The 22,687-nt window shown below is 37.0% G+C and overlaps 4 protein-coding genes across 5 annotated transcripts; 2 read left to right on the forward strand and 2 right to left on the reverse strand.

The window, feature by feature from the left end:
* Window positions 1-1,353: 1,353 nt before the first annotated feature.
* Window positions 1,354-10,085, reverse strand: LOC113749745 (tetracycline resistance protein, class C). 2 transcript variants are annotated; one of them, XM_027293574.1, is made up of 14 exons: window positions 9,789-10,085; window positions 7,352-7,463; window positions 5,074-5,186; window positions 4,756-4,878; window positions 4,444-4,637; window positions 4,183-4,258; window positions 3,549-3,635; window positions 3,371-3,451; window positions 3,148-3,180; window positions 2,941-2,994; window positions 2,816-2,857; window positions 2,310-2,388; window positions 2,157-2,227; window positions 1,354-1,788 (listed from the first exon to the last, which is right to left on the reverse strand). In XM_027293574.1, the coding sequence occupies exons 1-14, from the start codon at window positions 9,954-9,956 to the stop codon at window positions 1,705-1,707; spliced, it is 1,317 nt and encodes a 438-aa protein (XP_027149375.1). In that variant the 5' UTR covers window positions 9,957-10,085; the 3' UTR covers window positions 1,354-1,704. The 2 variants fall into 2 exon arrangements, with proteins under 2 accessions (XP_027149375.1, XP_027149376.1); XM_027293575.1 differs by lacking the exon at window positions 3,371-3,451.
* A 2,087-nt stretch (window positions 10,086-12,172) lies between these two features.
* On the forward strand, window positions 12,173-13,270 carry LOC113748769 (thioredoxin-like protein CDSP32, chloroplastic). The gene has a single exon (XM_027292314.1). The coding sequence runs from the start codon at window positions 12,254-12,256 to the stop codon at window positions 13,157-13,159; it is 906 nt and encodes a 301-aa protein (XP_027148115.1). The 5' UTR covers window positions 12,173-12,253; the 3' UTR covers window positions 13,160-13,270.
* A 2,376-nt stretch (window positions 13,271-15,646) lies between these two features.
* On the reverse strand, window positions 15,647-16,686 carry LOC113750018 (uncharacterized protein At1g76070). Its single transcript, XM_027293923.1, has one exon. It carries the CDS (start codon window positions 16,612-16,614, stop codon window positions 15,823-15,825), a length of 792 nt encoding a protein of 263 aa, XP_027149724.1. The 5' UTR covers window positions 16,615-16,686; the 3' UTR covers window positions 15,647-15,822.
* Window positions 16,687-19,170: 2,484 nt separating this feature from the next.
* LOC113749684 lies at window positions 19,171-20,961 on the forward strand. Its single transcript, XM_027293508.1, has 2 exons — window positions 19,171-19,588; window positions 20,451-20,961. Exons 1-2 carry the CDS (start codon window positions 19,477-19,479, stop codon window positions 20,591-20,593), a joined length of 255 nt encoding a protein of 84 aa, XP_027149309.1. The 5' UTR covers window positions 19,171-19,476; the 3' UTR covers window positions 20,594-20,961.
* The last annotated feature ends 1,726 nt before the right edge of the window (window positions 20,962-22,687 follow it).

The following is a 22,687-nucleotide window of genomic DNA, read 5'->3' on the forward strand; positions in this document are numbered from 1 at the left end:
TAATTAATTCTTTCTTTTTTTTCCTTTGGTCCTCTTTGTTGACTTGGTGAACTACTGCTACTTCTTTGACCGATGTTGGTAAACTACTTCTACTTCTGCTTTTACTTCTTTGAACGGAATTATATAAGTCTTTTTGACTCGACAAATCAAGAACAAAAGGGATAAGGTTACATTAAATTGAGTGAAGAGACATTATTGAAGTTGCTACACAAAAGATTTAACTTTTAATAACTTCCAGTCATTATTATGCATTTGGTACCGATGGATAGTAAATAAGAAGATGTACGTAGGGAAAGTTAATAAAAATAATCAGTTGGTGGTAGATAGTTATCTACTATTTTTTTTTTTAAACGGAAAGAATTCACGCATCCAACTAATTTAAACTCACGTACGAGTAAACGAAACATCCGTCCGAAAAGTAATTTAAGGGATCACAAAGAATCACTGTTCAGCCGATTGATGGTATATAGTTATCTGCTAGCTGACCGTGTATGGTGGAAGAAGACGCCAGATGGAAAAAAAAAATAAAAAAGAAAAAAGAGAGAGAGAGAAGACGCCAGATGAACTCTTCTTCCTGCTTTCTAACCGGTTGTAATATTATCCACTCGGAATAAGGTTTTGTAAATAGATTGGTAATTGTCATCGTTCCTGCTTGATATGGAACATGGACGCAGAAAGAAGTGCCTTCGCCATGATCACCTGATGATCTTCGAAAACAAAAGAATTGGGATGCGTTCTCTTGTAGCTCTCAAGTTTTAATTAAGGAATGGGAATCCAGGATTGAATATTTTTCCTTTCATGGCCAATTTGCATAAAACAAGCTCTCAAAATTTGTAGTGAATGTAGGATGCAATATGAAGAAACCAAGAACAAGCATGTTGCTGCTGTAAAGGAAAGGCAATACTAGCTCAGAACCTATTGATTGCAGGGGAATTATTACTAACAGATCCATAAACGAGAAAAGAATATATTTTCTTGTTTGGATTACATTTTCTTGGATTTTTTGTAGAAAAATTATTGTAGCGATTTAACGTATGTGAGAGAAAAGATAACAGACAAATGTGATCACGGAAAACGGTTGTCCAAACGGGTTAATGCATACCAGCTCTGAAGAAAATGACGCTATCTTCTAAAATTTGATCCAGAAGCAGAGGAAAAAGCTTTTTCGACGTTTATTAGCAACATCTGAGAGAATAATAAATCCTTTCTCTACAACCCTACTGAAGGAAATGCGTTGCTTCCACATGTTTATGGCTAGTTTGGGAGGTAGGAAAAGAAAAGACGGGAAATGTTAAGTTATGAAAGAAAATAAAAGAAGAGAAAAGATTTTAGTATTTGTTTGGGAGTTAAAAGTAAGAAATGACAAATGAGATGATTTTTCATATAGATGTCAACACAAATTTGTTCAACACGCATTTGAAGACAAAATGGATATTCAGAAAACATTTTATTAGGCATTCTCAGCTTTCCTTCCACCCAAAAACTTTTATAGGAAGCATGGCAGCACCAGCCCATCCGTCCAAATCATATGCTTTTCTGCCCCTCAAAGACTCCCAAATGACAGAAAACACGTCTTTTTGGTTCACTTTCCTTTCCTTTCTCATCAAATCACAGCTCTACCTTAAAATACAGCTAGTAAAACTTGAAACGAGAGATGACAGTTGTTGCTCTATAATTTAGCCACTGTGCTCAGTTTCTGTAAAGCTAAGGCTCCACAGAGTTGAAATCCTCAACAATGCAACCTGGTTGTGCAGTCCTTACTGCGATACTCTGTGCAAAGGCTATCATCTGCCCAAAAGCATACAAAAATCTTTCATTCTGAGATCGTCACAAGCATAAAAAGATGAAAATTTTTTAGATGAGCATGTAGATAATCCATGAAGTGCCATGCATCTAGTTCTGGCTCACACCAGCCGCATGGGGATGCCAATGTGCAATTAACTTAAAAAAAAGTTCTGAAGAAAAAATCGCGTTCAGTATTTGTGGTTAGACGATTGAGCTCATCACATCAAACTAAACAAAGCCTCATTAAGACGAGTTGCAGCTCCTAATGACATCAGGAAATTTCATGAAGTATAAGGCTTCTAGTCCTCCAAAAGTGTCAATTTGCATCAAAAGAAAAGGCTTGTTCTAGATAATTGCATTGAAACACTCACCGCAGCAAAGGCAGCACACAAGATGCTGAATCCGGGAAAATGAAATGGCGCACTTTCCGAAAGAAACAAAGCTGAAACGTCCAAGATTCATAATGTCAACATTGCGGTCCATCATCATAACACGTCAAAGAAGATGAAACAAACTTCAAATACCTGTCAAAGGACTGAAAGCCAATGGACAAACAACCTGGGCGAAAGAGCATATGCCCGTAAGGCACCCTTGAGCCTTCCCCTGGAATGGAATGGAGTAAAAATAGTGAATCAGGAAACCGTGATCAAGTTCAATACTGACAATGAACTCCAGTCAAATGTTCTGCCAGGAAGCTGCTATATCGAAACATAACCAATCTATCCGAAGGAAGCTGCCAAGCACGAGGCAATCCTTTTAAGTGATCATAACCAATTTGACGATTCAACCGTTATTGGTGATTTCATTTCTTGTTCTTTATCTGTTCTCTATTTCCCTCTCATCCTCATTTGTCATTATGCTGAATATAACTCAACACGCAAGTACTGTAAATAACAAATTATATATGGAAAGATATGAACTTCAACAGCACTCTAATTTCAGTTTCATCACGATGGATAATGACAAGAATAATTAAACGTGTTCAAGCAAAGATTCAGCAAATCTCCAGCCAAAATTTCTGAGAAGTAACCTGTTCACAGGGCCCAATTTCTTTGGATGCAATGCTCCGTAACTGCAAAATAAGGTAAGTGCAATGAATATGACATGCTTATTGAATGGAAAGGAATGCAATACGTAAAGAAGCAACAGACTTACACACGGCATGGCAAAAATAGCCACCAGAGAGAGTACAGCTGCAGCATATGGAACCTGCAAGTCTCCATGCAATTAGCTAAGATGAGACTAAGTAAGATAAGGAAGAAGATAGCAAATGCCATCAGTTAGGCGCCCAACAGGGAGTCAAGAGTTTGACACAAAGACTCGAATAAAATGGCATTGTTAGGGAAAGCATCAATCTATTACCCAGGATGCCCACGCAATGCTGTAAAGCAACATCTGCATTCAAGCATACGTTTGTCAGATACAGCCCCTGGATACTTTCGCCAACAAGGTATGTGACAGAAATGTGTGAAAAACAGTTTTTTTTTTTTTTACCCCTATCTTCTGCTCCAAGTATGATGGAAATGGCAAAGACAAGGGGACCATGCAGTAAATGAAATTAAGTGCAAACTTAGAAATTTCGTACATTCAGACAGCTAAAAAAGAGCCCCACTGAAAGTAGCTTAGCTTCTCCAACAGCAGCAGCTAATATGGGCATGAAAATTAGCTGCACAGTTTTGAATAATAGAAATGACCATACTTCAGATGAATAACAAGTCTAAAGAAAATAAAAACAAACAAATAAAGCTGATTCGGCTGGCTACCTGTGACACTGTCCCCGCAATCCCATTAATAATCATCAAATCAGCAAATTGATCTTTGTCAAAGTGAAATTGGGCCTTCAAGTAGTACTGCAGATCAAGATGCATATCCATATTATAGTTAATACAGAAAAAGCATGAACTTTAATACGAGATTTCTGCATGTATAGGAGCCGTAAGACAATTATGTGGGCAAACTGCTACCATGGATCAAATCAGAGCCATCTGAACTTATTTTTTCTTTACACAGTTTGATACTTTCTAAATAATTGGAGGACTTCTTTTGCTTCTATAAAATTGAGTGAGTGTAGGTGAATTCCACAAGGGCTTCCTTTACCAGAAAAATTCTGATTATCATAGTTAAGAATTGAAAAGAAAAAAAGAGAGAAAAGGAATTACAATAAGAAGACAATATAATATCGAGAGAGGGATAGTTGGATAACATATGGCTGAAGGCCGGTTAAATTGGTATCTGGAGAAAAACTTGTCTTATGCTTTAGCAAACGATGATGTTTAGCCAGTGATACACCTCTTTCTGGTATCGTTGAACATGAGGTTCAGTTTCTCAAACTGTAGTAATGGATGAATAGTTGTATCATATAAGCTGCAATTCATGATGTGGTACGAGGAAACATACCAATAGAGAAGAATGAGCACCAACTTCTGCAACAGTGCTGAAGAACGAAATAACAGCCGCCTGTGAAAATGTTTTGCTGAAAAACGGTACAAAAACAAAAAATTCAATACCTACCATGTGAAACTGACACAAATTAACTGAGCCATTTGCAAAAAGTACATGCAAGTTAAACAGATACAGCAATATCAGGCAAAAAAGTTGCGGGGGAGATTTGAAAAAATAAAAATAAAAAATCCTTCTGCAGATAAATTGGAGGCTGACCTAGTCCTTAACATGCTGATCGTATCCTTCAAAGAAGGCAACGTCTTGAAGAGCTTCAAAGTCTTTTTGGGAGACTTTTCCAATAGAGAATCAGTCTCCGTTGCCTGTTCTGAAACAATAGAAGATCTCGACATGGACTCCGGAAGGAACATTCTCATGTACACCAAAGATATTACCGTTCCTCCTGCAGCAACCTAATTCAAGCGAAAGCCAATCAAAGATTGAGGAACCCATCAGCAGAAACTCCATCTTTGTGCCAAATCCATGATCGAATAAATGTATCGAAAAAGAACGCTGAGATATGGGGTGAACCTGGAAAACTGCAGAAGTGGAAAGGAAACGAGTAGAGAGGTTCCCGCAGACAAAGGCACAAGAAGCAATCCCCGACAAGATTCCAAATATCGAAACTCGTTTGCTCTCTGGTACATTATCCGCCTGATCAAAAAAGAAAACATCAAATTGTCAAGTTTTTAGACTAGTTGGTTCTGTTAATCACCTCTGATGTTTGCATTTTCTGGTGTCATCACTTTATGAGTTGCAAGACATTAGTCCAAATGGAATTGAACAAAAATATTTGAAGGCAAGAAAAATTAATAGGGAATGGATTAGATAGAAAGTAGAAATAGTTACCACGTAGGCAAGAGCAAGGCACTGTACACTTCCTTCAGTGACCATGGAAATTAGTGTTCTCAGAACACAGTACGCATAGAAGAATCCTTTTGTCCTGCTGTACGCCAATACGGCTGCCACCATCAGCTCACGAAGTTCAGTTTCACACCCCCCACGTATATATCCCCAAGAAAGCCAAAAAAAAAAAAAAAAAAATCCCCCCAGAGATCAAAGTTTTAATGATTATTCAACTTCATGTACTGAAACTTTTATGTAGAGGAATACAATGAATTAAAAAAGTTGGCATTGAGAAGGGGTAAATTCTATAGTCCCTTTAAGAAAATACTATTGGTGACAGTATTGGTTTGTATTTTCTCAAGGCATAGCTATTTTTAGCTGTTATGTGCAGCCTATAATGTGTAATGTCTTCTCCTAAAAGAGATCTGATCACTATCAGGAAAAAGCGTAATTCCCATTTGGTTTGTATATGTATGCGTGAAAACCACATAACTTTACAGCTTTTAATTAGAACTTTAGCCAAAAAAGAAAAAAAAAAAAGAAAAAGAAATGGCTCTTTTTTTTCTTTTTTTTTGGGTGTCATTTGAAGACGAATAACAGTCATTTTATTGGGGCCAAAGTCCCAAACTCACGGAAACAACTGTTGGACTACTAGCCCACTCTCTTGAGTGAGCTTGGGTTTCAATGATATTAGTTTGGGCCATCCTTAGTCTGTTATGAGACAAAACAAGCTCAAACCTGAAGATCTGACGAATGTGGGATTGGACCATATGACGAGCCTTGTCAACTAAGTAACTCAGTTGAAAAAGAAAATGGGCCCATACCTCAACAATTAAAAGGGAATGGCTAGTATGGACCCAAAAATCACAAAAGGAAAATTAAAAGAAGGGGAAAAAAAAAAGGAGAAAGGAAGCGTCGGCACCCCTGCTCTCCAAACTCCAAAGTAAAGCAGAAAACCAGTACAAAACTAGAATACTATGCAATTGCATGGTTGGTTAGCCCACAAGCCGAAAAAAAAAAAGGCGAAATAAAAGAATCTGTTTTGAGTGGGATGCAAATGGAGATGTGAAAAGAAAAGACTGGGAGTGGGAATCCATTTTTTCTGTTCCTTTCTTTGGGCAAGATAAGTTCGTATGCTTTATTATGTACGAAATCTTTTGCTTTACATGAGCAGTCGCATTAGTCTCTTTTGGGTTCAAAGTTAAAGTTTACGCTGCTCAATACGTTTGTTCCTCCCATCCTTCTCATGTCCTTGTTTTCTTGGCTCAAGAGGAAGCCCTTCCTCTTATATGCAAAGAGTTTTTCTTCTATATTACTATCTACACAAGTACTGAAAATCGAGGACTCCAAGCCACCAGCCCTTTGCCCGGTGGTCATTGGCAAGCACTTAAGTTTTGGTGATGTTGGGAGATCAAGAATTCAACTATTGACTTCCACCAAATTGCCACTATATGTGGCTGTCTTCGGTGGCTTTGTTCGATGGAGTTTCTACTCCCATCGGCTCCCTCTACCTCTAGATTAGATTATAGAAATGTTACCGTTACGACAAAAAAAAAAAAAAAAAAACGAGGACCGCATCCAAAGCAGCGATTTTTTCACCTTGAAAATGCACGTTTCTTGGTTCTTTTGCGTGAGAATGTGGTACTCTTAAAAAAAAATTAATCTAAATAGACCCCTTTATATGTCTGTTGCTACTAGTGATCAAAGGTGTGATCTCATCTATTTCTCCAAAAAACTCTCTCTTAATAGTCTAAAGGCGTGATCTCTTAGATTTGCTGGTTTTGACCATTTAAGTGTGCATGGGAATTGCGATAGGTCGGTTTTGACTTTTTTTTAACCTAAAAAGCTGACGACGGTAGAAGATATTTGCAAACATTTTGACATACATACCACCCATTAATTCCACAAGCGAAAATTTGTTTCCCTCTGTTAACCTGAAGTCAGAACTTAGGCCGGTTTTACCGTTCTACTAAATCAACTTCGAGAAGGGACATAAAGGTGGTTTGATCAAGACTTCTGATTTGAAATGTGTGGCATGTCAATAAGTATGTTTTGAGAATTTGGCAGTCCGAACCAATTGTGTTAAATTGATATTTTCTTTTTCAAAAAAAAAATTATGGGAAAAAAGGGTTTTGCTTTGCCAACGGTGAAATGATTAATTGGGAAAGAAAATTTGTAAAGCAACAAATATATAAATTTGTGAGGATGTGGATGGATAATATATATAAAAAAAAAAAGAAGAGTATGAGAGGGACAATAGGGAAAGAGTGGGCAGAGGTACCAAGAGGAAAAATGGAGAGAGTCATGGGGACCGTCAGCATGACTTTCCTCCCATATCTGTCGGATAGATTCCCCACCAGAGGCATCATCACTAGCGATCCCAGTCCGATTATCTGCATTTGCGTGGATGGATTAATGAACAGGGGTCAACAAATAGATTGAGTATTCATGCACTAGGAAATGAAATGAATACAACCAAAAATAAAAAATAAAAATCAACGAAACATCTATGTTTACATGGAAAGTGTTTGACGATTAGCCCTAATGGAACCTTTTAATTTTTGCAATGATGGGAAGGATATTTAATTCTCTAATTTGGATTTTAAATTCCAGCAGACTCCAAATAAAATAATACCGAAATTCCCGAGTTAACTTTTTTTTTTCTTTTTTTTCAATAGGGGTGAGATTTAAAAATCGAGAAAAAGAAGGGAGAGATTTGAACTAGTACCTCTGGTTTTTATGGGCTCTAATTCAGCTAAAATAATCCATTTGATAATAAACTACAAGAAATTAGCGTCCTGTGAGATTCCTATACATTTCTTAATGAGAGGCCGGGATAAGAAGTATTTTGCATATTTATTATTTCCCGAACCTGATCCCGCTCAATATGTTAGGGCTGTTATTCATTTTTCTCAGTCTAAAATGATAAAGATCTTCTTGAAAAGCGAAAGCAAGGAAGATTTGGAAGCAAGGAAGATTTGGAAACTTTAGAATCAGCGATATACTACTACAATTGATCAACAGTTAAAGGGAGACAAGAAAGAGGAGCAAAAATAGCTAACAAACGGGGCAAAAGGGATATCCCGGCCGAACCCGCAAGTTAATAAGAGTAGTAAAATTTCTGGAACTTTGTCCAAAGAAGAAGAAGAAGAAGGAAAAACGCAAATTCATGTTGAAAACTTTCTAGGAGCGGAGAGACACAGACAGGGAGGGTCGGGTAGAAAAAACGCAAATCCTTTCCAAATATGAATTGTTTGGATGATGATGCATCCCCATGCATGGTCATAAATTAAGGCAATAATAAAAGAATTTGCATGGTAAGTTATTCATTAAGAAATTATCTTCACAAATTCGACTTACTATTTTTGTACTCCTTTTTTCTTTTCTCCTTTTTCCTAAGTGTACAATTACAACAATGGCTGAAGATATGAAGCATACAAGTTTTACCTATACAAATGTGGGTGAAGACATTGATCAGATTATTATGATTTGGATTAAGTATCCACGGTCATAAATTAAGACACGTGGTAAATTTATTTGTTTGTTTGGTGTTTGTTGGGGGGGGGGGGGGGGGGTCGGAAGGGTATGGGGATCCTCAGTGAATTTTAAGTGTCCCATCATCCGTCCTTGGTGTCTTATTCATATACCAAGAACCAATGGAAGTGCCGCAAGCGTCTGTTGGCTTTGGATTTGAGCTGAAGGAAACTTCCGAAAGGGCTGTCTTGTAAGACAAGGGGAGGGGACGATGAAGCTTCCTAAACTATATATCCGACCAAACAACACGGGTCTCCCAGCTCCTTCCACAATCGACAAATTTATACCGTACAAAATACAGGTACCCGCCAATTATATAGAGTATAGACTAAAATACAGGTACCTTAATTTTTTTTTCTTTTTGTCAAATACAACGTTATTTGACTGCCTAAATTAAATAGCGATCCCTGGCTTCTAAAAGAAGGACGCTGTTGCTTTGATGACAAGTCACTGATTAATTCGCCCTGAACTGTCAAAGATTCTACTATGTATGGCAGATTTGTAAATGTATCATAAACATCAAGCTCGACAAGCCATGTCAGACTGCTAATTCGTTCACTAATACGTACGCAAGAAGGAAATCCAACATTATTGAGAGTTTATGGATTTTAGAAATCCAACATTATTATTACCCTCCTACTTTGTAGCATGTTATAATACTTACGCAAGAAGGAAGGAAATCCAACACTGGGAATTGCTTAATGAGAAGCTTAAACACTTCGCTTTTGCTAATTAGGTAAAACGCGCAAGTGCCATCAAGGCTGGATATAATAGAATCCCCATCCAGATCAAAGGTAATTAGTGAAAATGAGATTAAAGAAGTGGAATAGAAAGATAGCAAGAATTCCCGACGACGGCCTGCAAGACCGAACATAATATAAAATGATCGCTCAACCCAACTGAAATGTCTCTCTGTTTCATTTTGTTAGTTCACTCCGATAAACAGTAAATAGTAGTTGAGCGGTCGCTTCGAGCGCTTTTTTTTTTTTTTTTTTTTTTTTTAAGGTGGCAATGCAGACTGTATTAAGCTAGCCGGAGGTCGAGTCGAGGTTTTCTGGAACTAAAACAGGTCTATATGCAGAAATTGAGAACAAAATATCCACATAGAGTAGGGGGGGGGGGGGGGAGGAGAAAACCATGAATGTGGAAGAAGAACAGGGCATAAAGGGACGAGAAGGTGTTACCGCTTGTTGGAATCCAGTTAGATAGATGGCCAAGGAGCATTCATCTTTTCCAGGACAAACAGCAGACATGGTTACGTCGGTAATAGCCGGAATCACCATGAATCCCGAGAAGCAGTAAAGGAAGACCGTCATGAAGAGGTGGCTCAGCCCTGCAGAAAGCTTTTCCATCTCTTCTGCTAATTAACTCAGTGCTAGTATCTGTATCTCCTGATAAACTAATAAGAAAGTTTGAAGTTGATGAACGTTTGTGATGGTAACTTCGTAGTAAAGAGAAATGTTCAGGGGTTCTTGCTACTAGCCTGCCAACCAGCAACTACTCTTCCCTAGTCTTTCAAGTGGAATTTATAGCACAGGGGATGGCCTGAATTAAAGCGCCAGTGACTTGCGTACGTGTGTCTTTTGTCAGTAATTTGTTTTTTGAATTTTGGTCTAATTAGTCTACTCAAAAAAAATAAATAAATAAAAAAGGTCTATCAGTTCAGGAGTTGATATTTTGAAAAATTAAAGTTAAAATAGATATGATATATAAATACAAGGAAAGAAATAATTGTCCGTGTATTGATATGATAAATTGAATGCGATTTAAGTATGTAATTGAGTACTCACTTAAACGCCCGTTAGGCACAAAAGTAGAGCATTACGGAATATTGCTGTTGTGGATGTGTGATGATTAAGGCTGTGGAATATATAAAATACATGTAAATTAACACTTAAAAGACCTGGAATCTATCTAAGTACAAAATGTTGAATGGGAAAAGATGATTGTGCTTTGATTCTTGCCGCGTGTTTGGGCACAACGGATCTTCTGTCCCACATCCTGTGCTATTCTCTGTCCCACTTTTTATTATATTGCTATTTATCCTTCATAAACATCATGTTTATATTCTTTTTTGTTTCATTAAGATCCAATAACTATTAATTCAGTAATAAATAAATACAACAGCTTTCAAAAAAAATAATATATAATAGAAAATTAAAAAATATAGCAGAAAATTCATAAAAAATCTCATTTTTTATGCATTTTGATTTTTTGAATTTGTTAAATTTTGTGTATTACTGAATTAATAATTATTGGATCTTAAGGAAATAAAAAAGAACTAAAACATGACGTTTATGAAGGAGAAATAGCAATATAATAAAAAGTAAAAAAGAGAATAGCACAGAATGTGGGACAGAAGATCCGTTGCGATGTTTGGGGGCTTAGGGAAAAATCGCATCATTCTCTCATTTACATTTAACTGGGAGTAGTAGCTTTTAGCAGACAAATAAGTCAAAAGAGTAACGAAAGCGCGACGTTGAAAGAATGCGTAGCTTGTAAGTTCATGCAAAGGATAAATCACATTAGCCCCTCAAATTGTGGAAGCGTGTCGTTTTTCCTTACGCTTTCCGGCGTACAAGCGTGAATAACCTATTGCTATAGCCACTGCTGCCCAACTTTTTTCTTTTTCTTTAAATCTGTTCAAGTAGATAAAAAAAAAAAAAAGGGGCTAGAATTGAATCGGATAATCATCTCTCACCATGAAAACAAAATGACATATCTTTTTTTTTATTCATCTATATTTTATTTTGAGACAGAAATGTCAAAATAAGAGTCATTTTTTTAAAAGTCAGCACAAAATATTACTCTCTTGCTCAATTTTGCCATTGGAAAAATAACTTTTACAAATTCCAGTACACTCCAAACAAATATAATTAGATGTAAATATAACCATTATTTGTTGTCTCTATTAAATGCTGAATTTCAAAAAAAAAAAAAATCATAAATTTGGGACTGGCAGATTACTTTATATTGACGTCAACCCCACCTTATGAGATTCATGTGAGGTGCATTCTTTCTAGTGACTCAAAAAGAAACCAACCAATTCAATTTCTGGGCCGTCCAACAGGCTATTTCTTAAGAGGCCATTCTTGATCAGGCGATGTAGAATGTCCCTAGAAACCACAACACATCCGAGTGTTTCACTCTCTGGAAAGGCACAATATCACGAGCCTTCTTTGTGGCATTGGCTGCAAGCTTGTGGCCTTGTTTGTGATTTTTTATAGAAAAATATTTACTTTTTTTTGGTAAATATACTTCTTAACTTTTTTTTTTTTACCTCACCTTCAATTTTGTTTTTACTTAACATATATCAAATCGTTACTGTACATTTTTTACAAAATTTTTTTTAAAAAATAACAATCCAAACAGGGTCAGCCCATTTTTTTAATCCGAAACTCCAAATCCAACCATAAGAATATACTATCCTACATCTAGTGGCAACAAAAAAGGTGCGAGATGAAAAAAAAAATCCACTCGGAAGTGTTGATGTGGATAACATGAGCCACACTTTTGAACGAGTGGACATAATCCCACATCTTTGATAATATCACAGGATAATTATTGCGCCTACTCCACATGTGTTAGGCCATATTGGTCGGAGTTTCATCTCCAGCAACAACAACATAGCAAATTTCCTGCTCTAGTCATGGCCACGGTCGCAAATTTCTTAGCCAAGCCACCAACCGATCAACTTGCCGCCGTTACAAAGACAAGTCCCTACTTCTACCGCGGCTCTCCTCACCTTCCATTTTCCTTGAAACCCAGACAGTATTCTTTTCCAGGCATCCACAAACGTCAGGATCTATTCATTGTTAAGGCAGCAGCTTCAGCAGCTGGTGTTAAGAAGGAAAAGGCCAGTGATGAGAGAGTGAAAAAAGTCCACAGCATTGAGGAATTCGATGAAGCACTTCGCTCGGCCAAGAACAGGTTGGTCGTAGTAGAATATGCGGCTAGCCACAGTTTCGAGAGCAGTAAAATCTACCCTTTTATGGTGGACCTCAGCAGAACATGCAACGACGTGGATTTCCTACTGGTCATGGGCGATGAATCCGAGAAGACTAGGGAACTCTGCAAGCGGGAGAAGATAGACAACGTCCCGCATTTCAGCTTCTACAAAGGCATGGAGAAAATTCACGAAGAAGAAGCGATAGGCCCTGATCGGCTCGTCGGGGATGTTCTATACTATGGGGACAATCATTCGGCTGTGGTGCAGCTTCACAGCAGAGAGGACGTGGAGAAGTTGATTGGAGAGCACAAAGTCGATCACAAGCTGATTGTTCTGGACGTGGGGTTGAAGCACTGTGGGCCGTGCGTGAAGGTGTATCCGACGGTGCTCAAGTTGTCGAGGCAGATGGCTGATACTGTCGTATTCGCCAGAATGAACGGCGATGAGAATGATAGCTGTATGAGGTTCTTGAAGGACATGGACGTGGTTGAAGTGCCCACGTTTTTGTTCATAAGAGATGGAGAAATTTGTGGGAGATATGTGGGATCTGGCAAGGGAGAACTAATCGGTGAACTTCTTAGATACCAAGGAGTTCGAGTGACTTAGGTCAAAAGAACAAACTGGAAGATTCACCAGCAAATTACACAATTCAATTGGCTGTGTGAAACTCTGTAACATAAAAGCAAAAGAAATATAGCTTATTTATTTATTATTTTCTGTTTGTAGTCTAGTTACTTGAAGTAGTTTCGGCGGTTAATCAAGCTTTAATTTTATCACGCCACAATTCTGTTTTAAGACCGAAAATCATTGTGTTTCTCCGTCTGGTTCTCCATCGGAACTGGAGTCGAAAGCTTTCATTTGGAGTCGATATGCCATAAAACTGAAGCTTTATTTACTCAATTGCAATTCTGATAGGAAATCCTACGCAGGATCAATAGCAAGCAACTGATGACTAAAATCGAAGATCCCTTAAATATTCCAGCAAGCATGGTTGATCAGGGTTGATAATCAAGAATAGGCAGTGTTTGGGGTGGAGAACGTCCAACGTTAGACAGAACTGCAGGCTACAGCCTTTGGTGCCATATGTACTAGAAGTTTTACATAAAACCATTGGGAATAGAAAGCAAAGATAGCAAATGTTGATTTCGTTTGCGAAAATGAAAGTCCAAAGCTTAATCAGTCGTACTAATCAGCTACAGCCGGGTATCATGAACACCTGCAATCGACAAGAAACTAAAGTTAATTAACTCGCAGGATGGCACGTGCCCGCCCCAAGTGTGGACTGAATTTAGGAGCACCACCAAAATAATGCCAAAATTGTGAATAAGATTCTACTAGTCTTATATAGATCTTAATCCATCATGTCATGTGTAACTATTGTCAGGACTAACTATTGTCAGGACTAAATGCAGCCAGCTACGTAAGTTCCACGAAATCTCCGATTGGACAAATCAAAGGCAAATATTGACTTGTATAAATCTGTAAGAGTACTCTCCCCCTTGGATTTTGGATAAAATTCCAAATTGTGGAGCGATTTGTAGAGCAAATACACGATTATGCTTTAAGGAGGTATCCGGGTATTCTGAAATTGTAAGCCTCAGATGCACTATAATGTGTATATTTACAAAACAAACATATAATTATTTTAACGAAGGTAGATACTAGAACAACAATGTGTAAAAAAACATAATAAATATTTCTAAGCTGATAAAAATTGTATTACACAGTCAATTTCATTGATTCATTTTTTTTAAAACATTAATTTGTAGGCAACACAAAAAGGAAAAGAATTTCAATTTATTAAAAAAACATAAGGCTTTGGTTATTCAATTGTTTAGATGGTTACCGCTGTTCTGTTTCTTTCTTTTTTTCCCTTAGCAACTGTTGCAAATAGTCTGACTTTATAATTTCTAAGGGTCGACAAAAAAACTCATTGACGTGTTGACTCGCAGAATCCATCCCAATTTCATTCTGAAAAAAATACCCGATTCACATTTTTTAACCGGGTTAGAAGAGGGTCGAGTGTCGGCTTATATTTATTTTTTATAACTAACTAAAAAATTTCTTTGAGCAAATTGCAACCTAAATATAAGAGATTATATTTTGTTGACAAGATTCACTTGCAAAGGTGATGATCTTATTTTTTTGAGAAAGTGGTTAATTGATGTAGAATATATATATATAAAGGTAATGCTCATCACAATTTTCATTGATTTTGGATTCTTTAATTTTTTTTCCATTCTCTTTGAATGTTTGTTTCTGGGAATGAGACCTTTCTTTTGGATAAAATTTATATTGAATTTTAGATGAACATGTGAAAGACAAAATTGAATTAGTATAAATTATTTTTTTAGAAAAATTAAATGATGAGAGGGACGGGATGAGATGGGTAGCAATTGATCTAACCCTCTTTCAGCAAGCATTCGTCGATACGCAAACAAATAAGAATAAAAAATGACTAACTTACAAAGTGCAAGTTGAATCAATTAAATGTTACTTGTGCCCACCCCTTTTAATTTGTCCGCCTATGGTTAGGGTCAAAACTATTAAATGACGAAATAATGGAGCACCAAAATCGGATGCTGGCCTAATTGGTTAAGTCAAAACTAATGAATGACAAAATAATGGAGCACCAACATGAAATGAAATGCAGGAGGCCAACCGAAAAGGGGAAAAAAAAAGAACAGAGAGATAAAAAAAAAAAAAAAAAAGAAGAAGATGAAATGCACCATGTGGAAGTCTAGAAACTTCAAATTACGACAACTGGTTGAAAAATCAGGGTGGAATTTTTTTTTTTTTAAATCCTCCCCCCCCCCTAAATCCCTGCCAAATTCGAACTCTGGTCAAAGCATCAGAGTGGAATTGTAATCATAATCTCACAATGAGACATTTGCATAATTGCATATGCAAGTGTAAAACCGATTTGCACACATTCGAGTAAGCTAAAATGACGTTACTTATCCAAATTTACCCACTTTTTTTTTTTATCCCCTTTTGGGTTGTCCGATCTAAGCTCGTACACCTGCGTGCGTGGAAGAAATTTTGAATTATGCTCATTTCACACGTAAAACATGTAAGATGAACTGAGCATTTTGTTTTAGTAATTCAAGATGTCCTCTTCGATAATTCTATATATTTACATTCACAATCTACGATAGAATTCTTGTAGGAGATGTTTAAACCTCTACAAGGAATTCACAACAACGAACCAACAGATCAAATATCAGGAAAAAGGGAAGGAAACTAAAACAAAATCCATCAACATGGTGTCACCAGGTATTTAGTTGAAGGGGCTTAGGTTGAGCCATGGTTCTTCTTTTCCACAGATTAATTTCTTTTCTTGGCTCCAGAGGCAAGACAGCTGCTCCAACTTCACCTAAGAGGATTGGTGCAGAGAAAGGAATAATAACTTCATCTTCTTGTTCTTCTTCACTGCTATCTCTTTTCTCTTCATCTGAATAACACCGTCTGTTATCCGGCTCCTCTGGAGCAACCTGTACCGATGTCCAGTCAAAACTAGCAAAAGAATCCCGGCCACTTGCAAACCTCTTCATATGGCTCAGACTAGGTGCTCTATCGGGAAGTTTTTTAGACCGTTCATATGAAGCATCAGATTTTCTTCCCGGTTTCCCCCTGTTAAAGATATTCCCAGAAGCCGACTTTTTCTTCTTCTGCTCCATTGCTGATGGCTTGTTTCTCGAGTAAGCATGGAAGGATGAATAGGGATTGTAAATTACTTCTTTAGGCAGGGACATACTAGCAGCATTCTTCTTTTTGGAGGAAATCTTCTTCTTGTGCTTGATTTGGCCCATGCATGAAATCTTTGGTGAAGTTGGTTCTTTCGCATCAAAAGTGGAATTCTTTGATTTGTTTCTAGCTTCTTCCAATACTACTGATGTAATTGGACCGGAGAATCCTTTGTTCTGGTGGGATTTCAGCTTGTTCGCATTTACCTTCCCTGGACTGAAGGGGTGGCTCGGTAACTTAGCAGCTGCAGCTGCTGCTTTTGGTAATAACATCAAGAACTTGATTTTGGACTTGGCTATTGCAGGCTTCTCCATTGCAAGATTGATCAGCAAAATCCAAGCCTGACTTTGTATGTTTGTGCTTTTGTTCCGCTGTGTATTTATATGGAGGGTTATCACTTACCAGGAGAGCAAAGATATACAAGAAGACATTATTGATTGATAATAGAGACCCTTTCAATTGGTGAAAAATAAGCGTCGTTTGGTCAAAGGAAGGGATCAAATGACTTAGCAAACCTACAACGCCCACCAGCATTTAATTTTCAGCTAACTTTGATACGTATTTCATTTTCCTGCGTACCACAAACTAAATCTTCATTCAAAGGTCCTAAAAACCAGGCTCAGTCCACGACTGACTAGTGACTACTAGTAAGACCATGTATTTTCCTTCCTTTCCTTTTATTTTATTTTATTTTATTTTCCTTTTTTTTTAAAAAAAAAAAAAAATTGGGTTGAGATAACAGGACCGTATACTGCAGTTGGAACAATTATAACATGGCATGCTAAGTGAGATTTTTTTATTTTTTTTTAAATCTTGCACTTAGTCTATGTGCTCGTGTTGTTGACCAAGTGTCACAAATTGCTACCTGTTTCGAATCATACCGGCATGCAATCAAACTTATTATTTAGTTCCAAAAAAAAGTTAAATTCCATTTTTATCCTTCAACTATACTCAAATTTTTACTTTAGTCCTTAAACTTTAAAATCGGACATTTGAGTCCTTAAACTGTAAAATTGTCTCACTCAAGTAACATCACTCATGAAATGAGACAGATTTATGCCTAAATGGGTATATTTTAAGGATTAAATTAGGACAAATTTTATACTTTAGAAACTAAAATGGACAAACTCTATACTTTAAGGACTAAAGTATGACAAATTTTATAATTTAGATACTAAAATGTCCCATCTTGAAGTTTCGGGACCAAAATGAGAATTCAGATATATAGTAAAAAAGTACAGAGTGAAATTAACCCTTCCATGAATGTTATAACAACGGCGCACGACAAAAGCTTCAGTAAAACAACTGCATTAGCCACGCTATATTGACTTGTCGGGCCCTATTAATCTCGAGAGGAATTACAAGAGCATGAATACAGCGAAAAAAGGATTGTTGAAGTTTTGGGCCAATCACGTAAAAAGATGAGTGCATGATGAGTGCATCTGTTTTCCTAGCAAATTATTTGGATTTGTGTGGGAGGTGAAAATGAAGATCTTAAAAAAACAAAAAAGAAAGGAAGAAAAAGGTTTTGATGAGAAATTAGTGAGTGCCAAGCGCATCGTCAAGGATTCCCATGCATGCATCATGTACTTTGGAGTGTTTTTGTTTTCTTGTACCGTGTGATGTAATTCTTTTATAAATATTTACAGTGACGATATTGCAATTTTAAGGTCTCGAAACATAAAAATAACCACCAACCTATATACTAGTATTGGAAATTACACCTACCTAATCGTTGCTTACGCGTTAACTCATCCACTGACCTTTCTTTGCTTATATTTCCCACTGGGATTATACTTGCAACGTATATCCTGCGACGGTATAAAAGTATCAGGCAGCTAGTAGTACTCGTCAAAACAACAAGTCAAGATTGCACGCTGCCGGATTATATTTAACACCATGTAAGGAGCAAATTGTAAACTTTGCCGGCTTGAAAGAGAGATAAACCTTGAAAATCTTGTGACAAAGGAAAGTAAAATCAGTACTCCTATGTGAACTGTGAATAAAGCTGCTAAATCAGACGGCATGAATAAGACCCGCACCACACATAGCACTATAGCAGGATGAGGTGGTCGGGAGGATGTAGCTGCAAATTAAGGCGGCAGCCGTCTCTGGTCCAGAAGACAGCGCCATTGCAAGAATGAGGATAGGCATTCAACAAAGAGATAGATGGTCTTTTTTCCTATCAAAATCTTTTACGTGCAACGGAAGAAAGCAAGATTCGGTAACATGGAAAAATTCAAAGAGCATCCCGTACGTGGTTGTGGCTGGGAATTGGATATGAACAATTTCATATATTAGCATATGTACGTCTCTTTATTTATGATGTACTCCGGAAGTTTTCAAAATAAGCATGTAGCTGGGAAAGTCGCACCCCTCTTCTGCGGTTCGGTTGTCAAATGTAGACTGCAGAAAACCTTTTACGCAACCATTTCTTGGGTTCTCTATTCCAAGGATTCATTTTGGTGGTCTTACTTGTCTTTCGTTACAAGAAAAGACAATATTGAAAAGTCATGGTCTGATAAAATTTGTCACTAAACTCATTCAAAATGTTAAGTCAGAATAAATTTCCCCCGTGGCACATATTATATTTCTGCCGCTTTTGCCCCACACGTTTATAGGCGAATTTTATATCAATACAATTCAGCTGACATTATATGTGGATGATCCTAACTCTCCTAACTAAGGTTATGGATGACTCATGACCATGTCCATATTCCACGTTTGGGCCTGTGGTTCCCCTCTTGGACTCGACACATGACCGTATCCCAAGTTTTGGCCTGCGGTTGCCTTGTTGACGAGGGTCCTAGGTCCAATTGAATGGTTGATCGCCCCCTAAGCAGCGTGCCTCTCCTTCCCCACGCAAAAGAATGCGTAATTGGGTAGCGGAAGCCGATGAGCAGATGAAACTGGAGGGAAAGAGTATTAGCCCATTTATGCTGGTCCTTAGTATCACCCTAATCTTCCTTCAGAATTTTGTAGATTTCTGTAATTCATCTTTTACATTGAAACCAACCCTACAATCCACGCTTCTGCTTCTTTAAGCAGTATGTTTTGTGGAACGTCGCAATAAAATCAATTATCAAGTTCAGATGCATCGACTTCTTGCGGTTGTACTGTAGTTCTAACCGGAAAGGAAAAGGAATTGGGTGTAAGTGGTGGAGAGGAATTCGGTGATGGCGGTGGGGTTGCCGCTGGATTTGCGGGACTTCCTTCTCCGAGCTCGTGTGCTGAGGCTTTATCGACAAGCTCTCAGGACCATTCGCAGAGCTCCCGTTGACTCTAGAGGTGAACCTTCTGTAAAAAATTATCATGGTTTTCATATAACCTTTTAGTTTTCTCTTTTTTATTTATTTATTTTGGTCTTTCTGGTGTTGGAGATTTGTTTCCTGGGCTGAATAACCCAGTTTCCCTCGTTCTAAGCATCATCTCTGAGAATGTGAGCATTTACTATGCACCAATTGCTGAAAGAATGTTTTTTTCCCCCTTTTTTTAAAAAAAAAAAATTTACATTCTGATCTCGCTGTGATTTGGCAATTATGTGGGTTGTGCAACTTCACTCGGGTCAAGATACTAAACTGTAAGACTAGGAACCCTCTTGTTTTTAATTGATCCGGGACTCATGGCAATTTGGCATTGTCTGAGCTGAATCATTATGGAAACCAACAGGAATTGCCATTCGCGATCCTCGCTGCTGGCTAATATTGTGCTTTGTACTTTGCTCGCTTCAAGTGATTGACGATGTTTTCAAATTTCATTTAATCTTAATTAGTTTTGGCAGGTCAATTTAGTGTGGTTAGTTGTTCTTTGCTCTAAACTCACATTTCGGGATTGGCATGCTCTGATTTTCTTTTTCTAAGATCGTCTTTTGATTTATTTTCAAGTCCTGAGAGTTTTGAGTTGAACAGTTGATTCAATTACAGCTGGTCCTCGTGCTGCTTATTGTTTTGTTTTGCTCGCTTTTCAGTGATGACGGTTTTCAAATTTCTTTAATCTATCAGGCAATTATGTGGGTTGTGCAACTAAACTCACTCGGGTTGGCATGCTCTGTTTTCCATCGATACTAAACTGTAAGACTAGGAACCCTCTTGTTTTTAATTGATCCGGGACTCATGGCAATTTGGCATTGTCTCCTCCTTTTTGGTTGCAGCTGAATTGAGGGATATCATTAGACAAGAGCTGGAAACCAACAGGAATTGCAATGACAAACAGAAAATTCGGTTTTTGATTAGCGATGGATTGCAAAGATTGAAAGGACTGGATGAGACGCTCGATATGCAAGGCCGTGGCTAATGTATGCAAGCTATGTGCTTTGTACTTTCCTGATGTGTTCTATGGGGAATTGTCACCATTATCTTGAAGGCTCATCATCTTCTCCTTCCTGTCACATCCTTTAGACAGATAAGTCACAATTGATAGGTATGCTCCTCTTCCTCAGATGAAAGACATCTTAGTAAAAGCTTTTGCAGATTGTAGGCCCATTTCATTTCTTGATGCTGGATGTCAAAGCTTAATTAGTTTTGGCAGAAATTGTCAAAGTCAATTAGTACTATGCAATGACATGTTAGGTCTCTGACCGATTCTTTGATGCTGGATATCGTACTTCGAACAATCTCGGTGGTTGTGCCATGGTATACATTTCTCCCCTTGGAACTTTTTCAGATCCTTTTCTCCCATTGCGAGTGTTATATACTACGTGGTAGCAATAGTTATTTCAAGAAAACAGAACTGATCAAATCTGATCTTTTTCTAAACCTTCATCTTCTAAATAATCTTTTTTATTTTTAATTCTCATCTTCATATACTCTTTAAAATCATCATTCATTTCTGCCACTAGGGTTTGTAACATTTGAAAAAGAAAATTCAGCATCTCTCCTGTTATAGCCCGCCCTCTTCTTTCAATCATTTTATTATCAGTTAGTGGGAGATGGTAACCCAACGCCAACACCACACAAATGTGTCCAGGATGGACAAACTTCCATTGATGTTCAGAGGCTTGAATGCATTCCAAAAGATTACACAATGCTCACGACTATAAGAAGGAAACATGCAATCCCGCCACATTCTACTGCATATCATCGGAAATTTGACAATCCAAAAGATCTCGATTTTTTTTATTTTCTGTTTTTAATTTTGGAAATTGAAAGCTTTCTTTTCATAAACTTTGGACTCGACAAAATAACAAAAAAAAAAACTTCCATTTTTTGAAACGATACTGAATGTATTAGGCGTTTTCAGGGCTGAAATTGGAACCTAGCCTATCCTATATTCAAAACAAGCTCAAATTAGTATAATTGTATAAGCTCCTTTGCTAATTGGTTGGTCAACAAACCAAAATGATACTTCTCTTTTTATAGTTTATTGCTATTATTATTATTATTATTTACTCGACTCAATAATAGTAGATAGAAAACGAATCTTTAAGCTAAGACTGCAAGATTTTTCATGCTTGAATTGCACTTAGATTTTGATAAAAAAAAGGTCATTTAATCAAGCTAAAATTCAAACAAGCTATATAAACTTAGTAAAATCAAACTCAATAAATTTAATCAACCTCAAATATTTATCAGTTTAAATCAGTATTATACATTACTGCGTGTATACCCAAATGAAACAAAATTTAGTGCTAATTTAATGTAAGAAAATTCAGATACTAATATATGTTTATCAGAGCTCCAAATAAGATTGCAAACGAATCGAACTATTCGCGAGTCGATCGTGAGTAGCTAGAGTTCGAACTAATTAAATCAAATTCGATTTCGAACTTAAGTTTAAAAATATTTAGCTCGTTAGCTCGCGAGTTGATTTGATTATATATATATATCCTCAAATATTTATCAGTTTAAATCAGTATTATACATTACTACGTATATACCCAAATGAAACAAAATTTAGTGCTAATTTAATGTAAGAAAATTCAGATACTAATATATGTTTATCAGAGCTCCAAATAAGATTGCAAACGAATCGAACTATTCGCGAGTCGATCGTGAGTAGCTAGAGTTCGAACTAATTAAATCAAATTCGATTTCGAACTTAAGTTTAAAAATATTTAGCTCGTTAGCTCGCGAGTCGATTTGATTATATATATATATCCTCAAATATTTATCAGTTTAAATCAGTATTATACATTACTGCGTATATACCCAAATGAAACAAAATTTAGTGCTAATTTAATGTAAGAAAATTCAGATACTAATATATGTTTATCAGAGCTCCAAATAAGATTGCAAACGAATCGAACTATTCGCGAGTCGATCGTGAGTAGCTAGAGTTCGAACTAATTAAATCAAATTCGATTTCGAACTTAAGTTTAAAAATATTTAGCTCGTTAGCTCGCGAGTTGATTTGATTATATATATATATCCTCAAATATTTATCAGTTTA

Source organism: Coffea eugenioides, chromosome 10, assembly GCF_003713205.1.
Source record: "Coffea eugenioides isolate CCC68of chromosome 10, Ceug_1.0, whole genome shotgun sequence".
NCBI classification, from domain to species: Eukaryota; Viridiplantae; Streptophyta; class Magnoliopsida; order Gentianales; family Rubiaceae; genus Coffea; species Coffea eugenioides.

Coding starts and splice junctions, on each gene's coding strand:
- LOC113749745 (XM_027293574.1), bottom strand. CDS start 9,956: ATGGAAAAGCTTTCTGCAGGGCTGAGCCACCTCTTCATGACGGTCTTC. Junction 5,187..7,351: donor TCTCTCCATTTTTCCTCTTG/GTACCTCTGCCC, acceptor TGATGGTGGCAG/CCGTATTGGCGTACAGCAGG. Junction 1,789..2,156: donor TGTGTGCTGCCTTTGCTGCG/GTGAGTGTTTCA, acceptor GCTTTTGGGCAG/ATGATAGCCTTTGCACAGAG.
- LOC113748769 (XM_027292314.1), top strand. CDS start 12,254: ATGGCCACGGTCGCAAATTTCTTAGCCAAGCCACCAACCGATCAACTT.
- LOC113750018 (XM_027293923.1), bottom strand. CDS start 16,614: ATGGAGAAGCCTGCAATAGCCAAGTCCAAAATCAAGTTCTTGATGTTA.
- LOC113749684 (XM_027293508.1), top strand. CDS start 19,477: ATGGCGGTGGGGTTGCCGCTGGATTTGCGGGACTTCCTTCTCCGAGCT. Junction 19,589..20,450: donor AGCTCCCGTTGACTCTAGAG/GTGAACCTTCTG, acceptor TTTTGGTTGCAG/CTGAATTGAGGGATATCATT.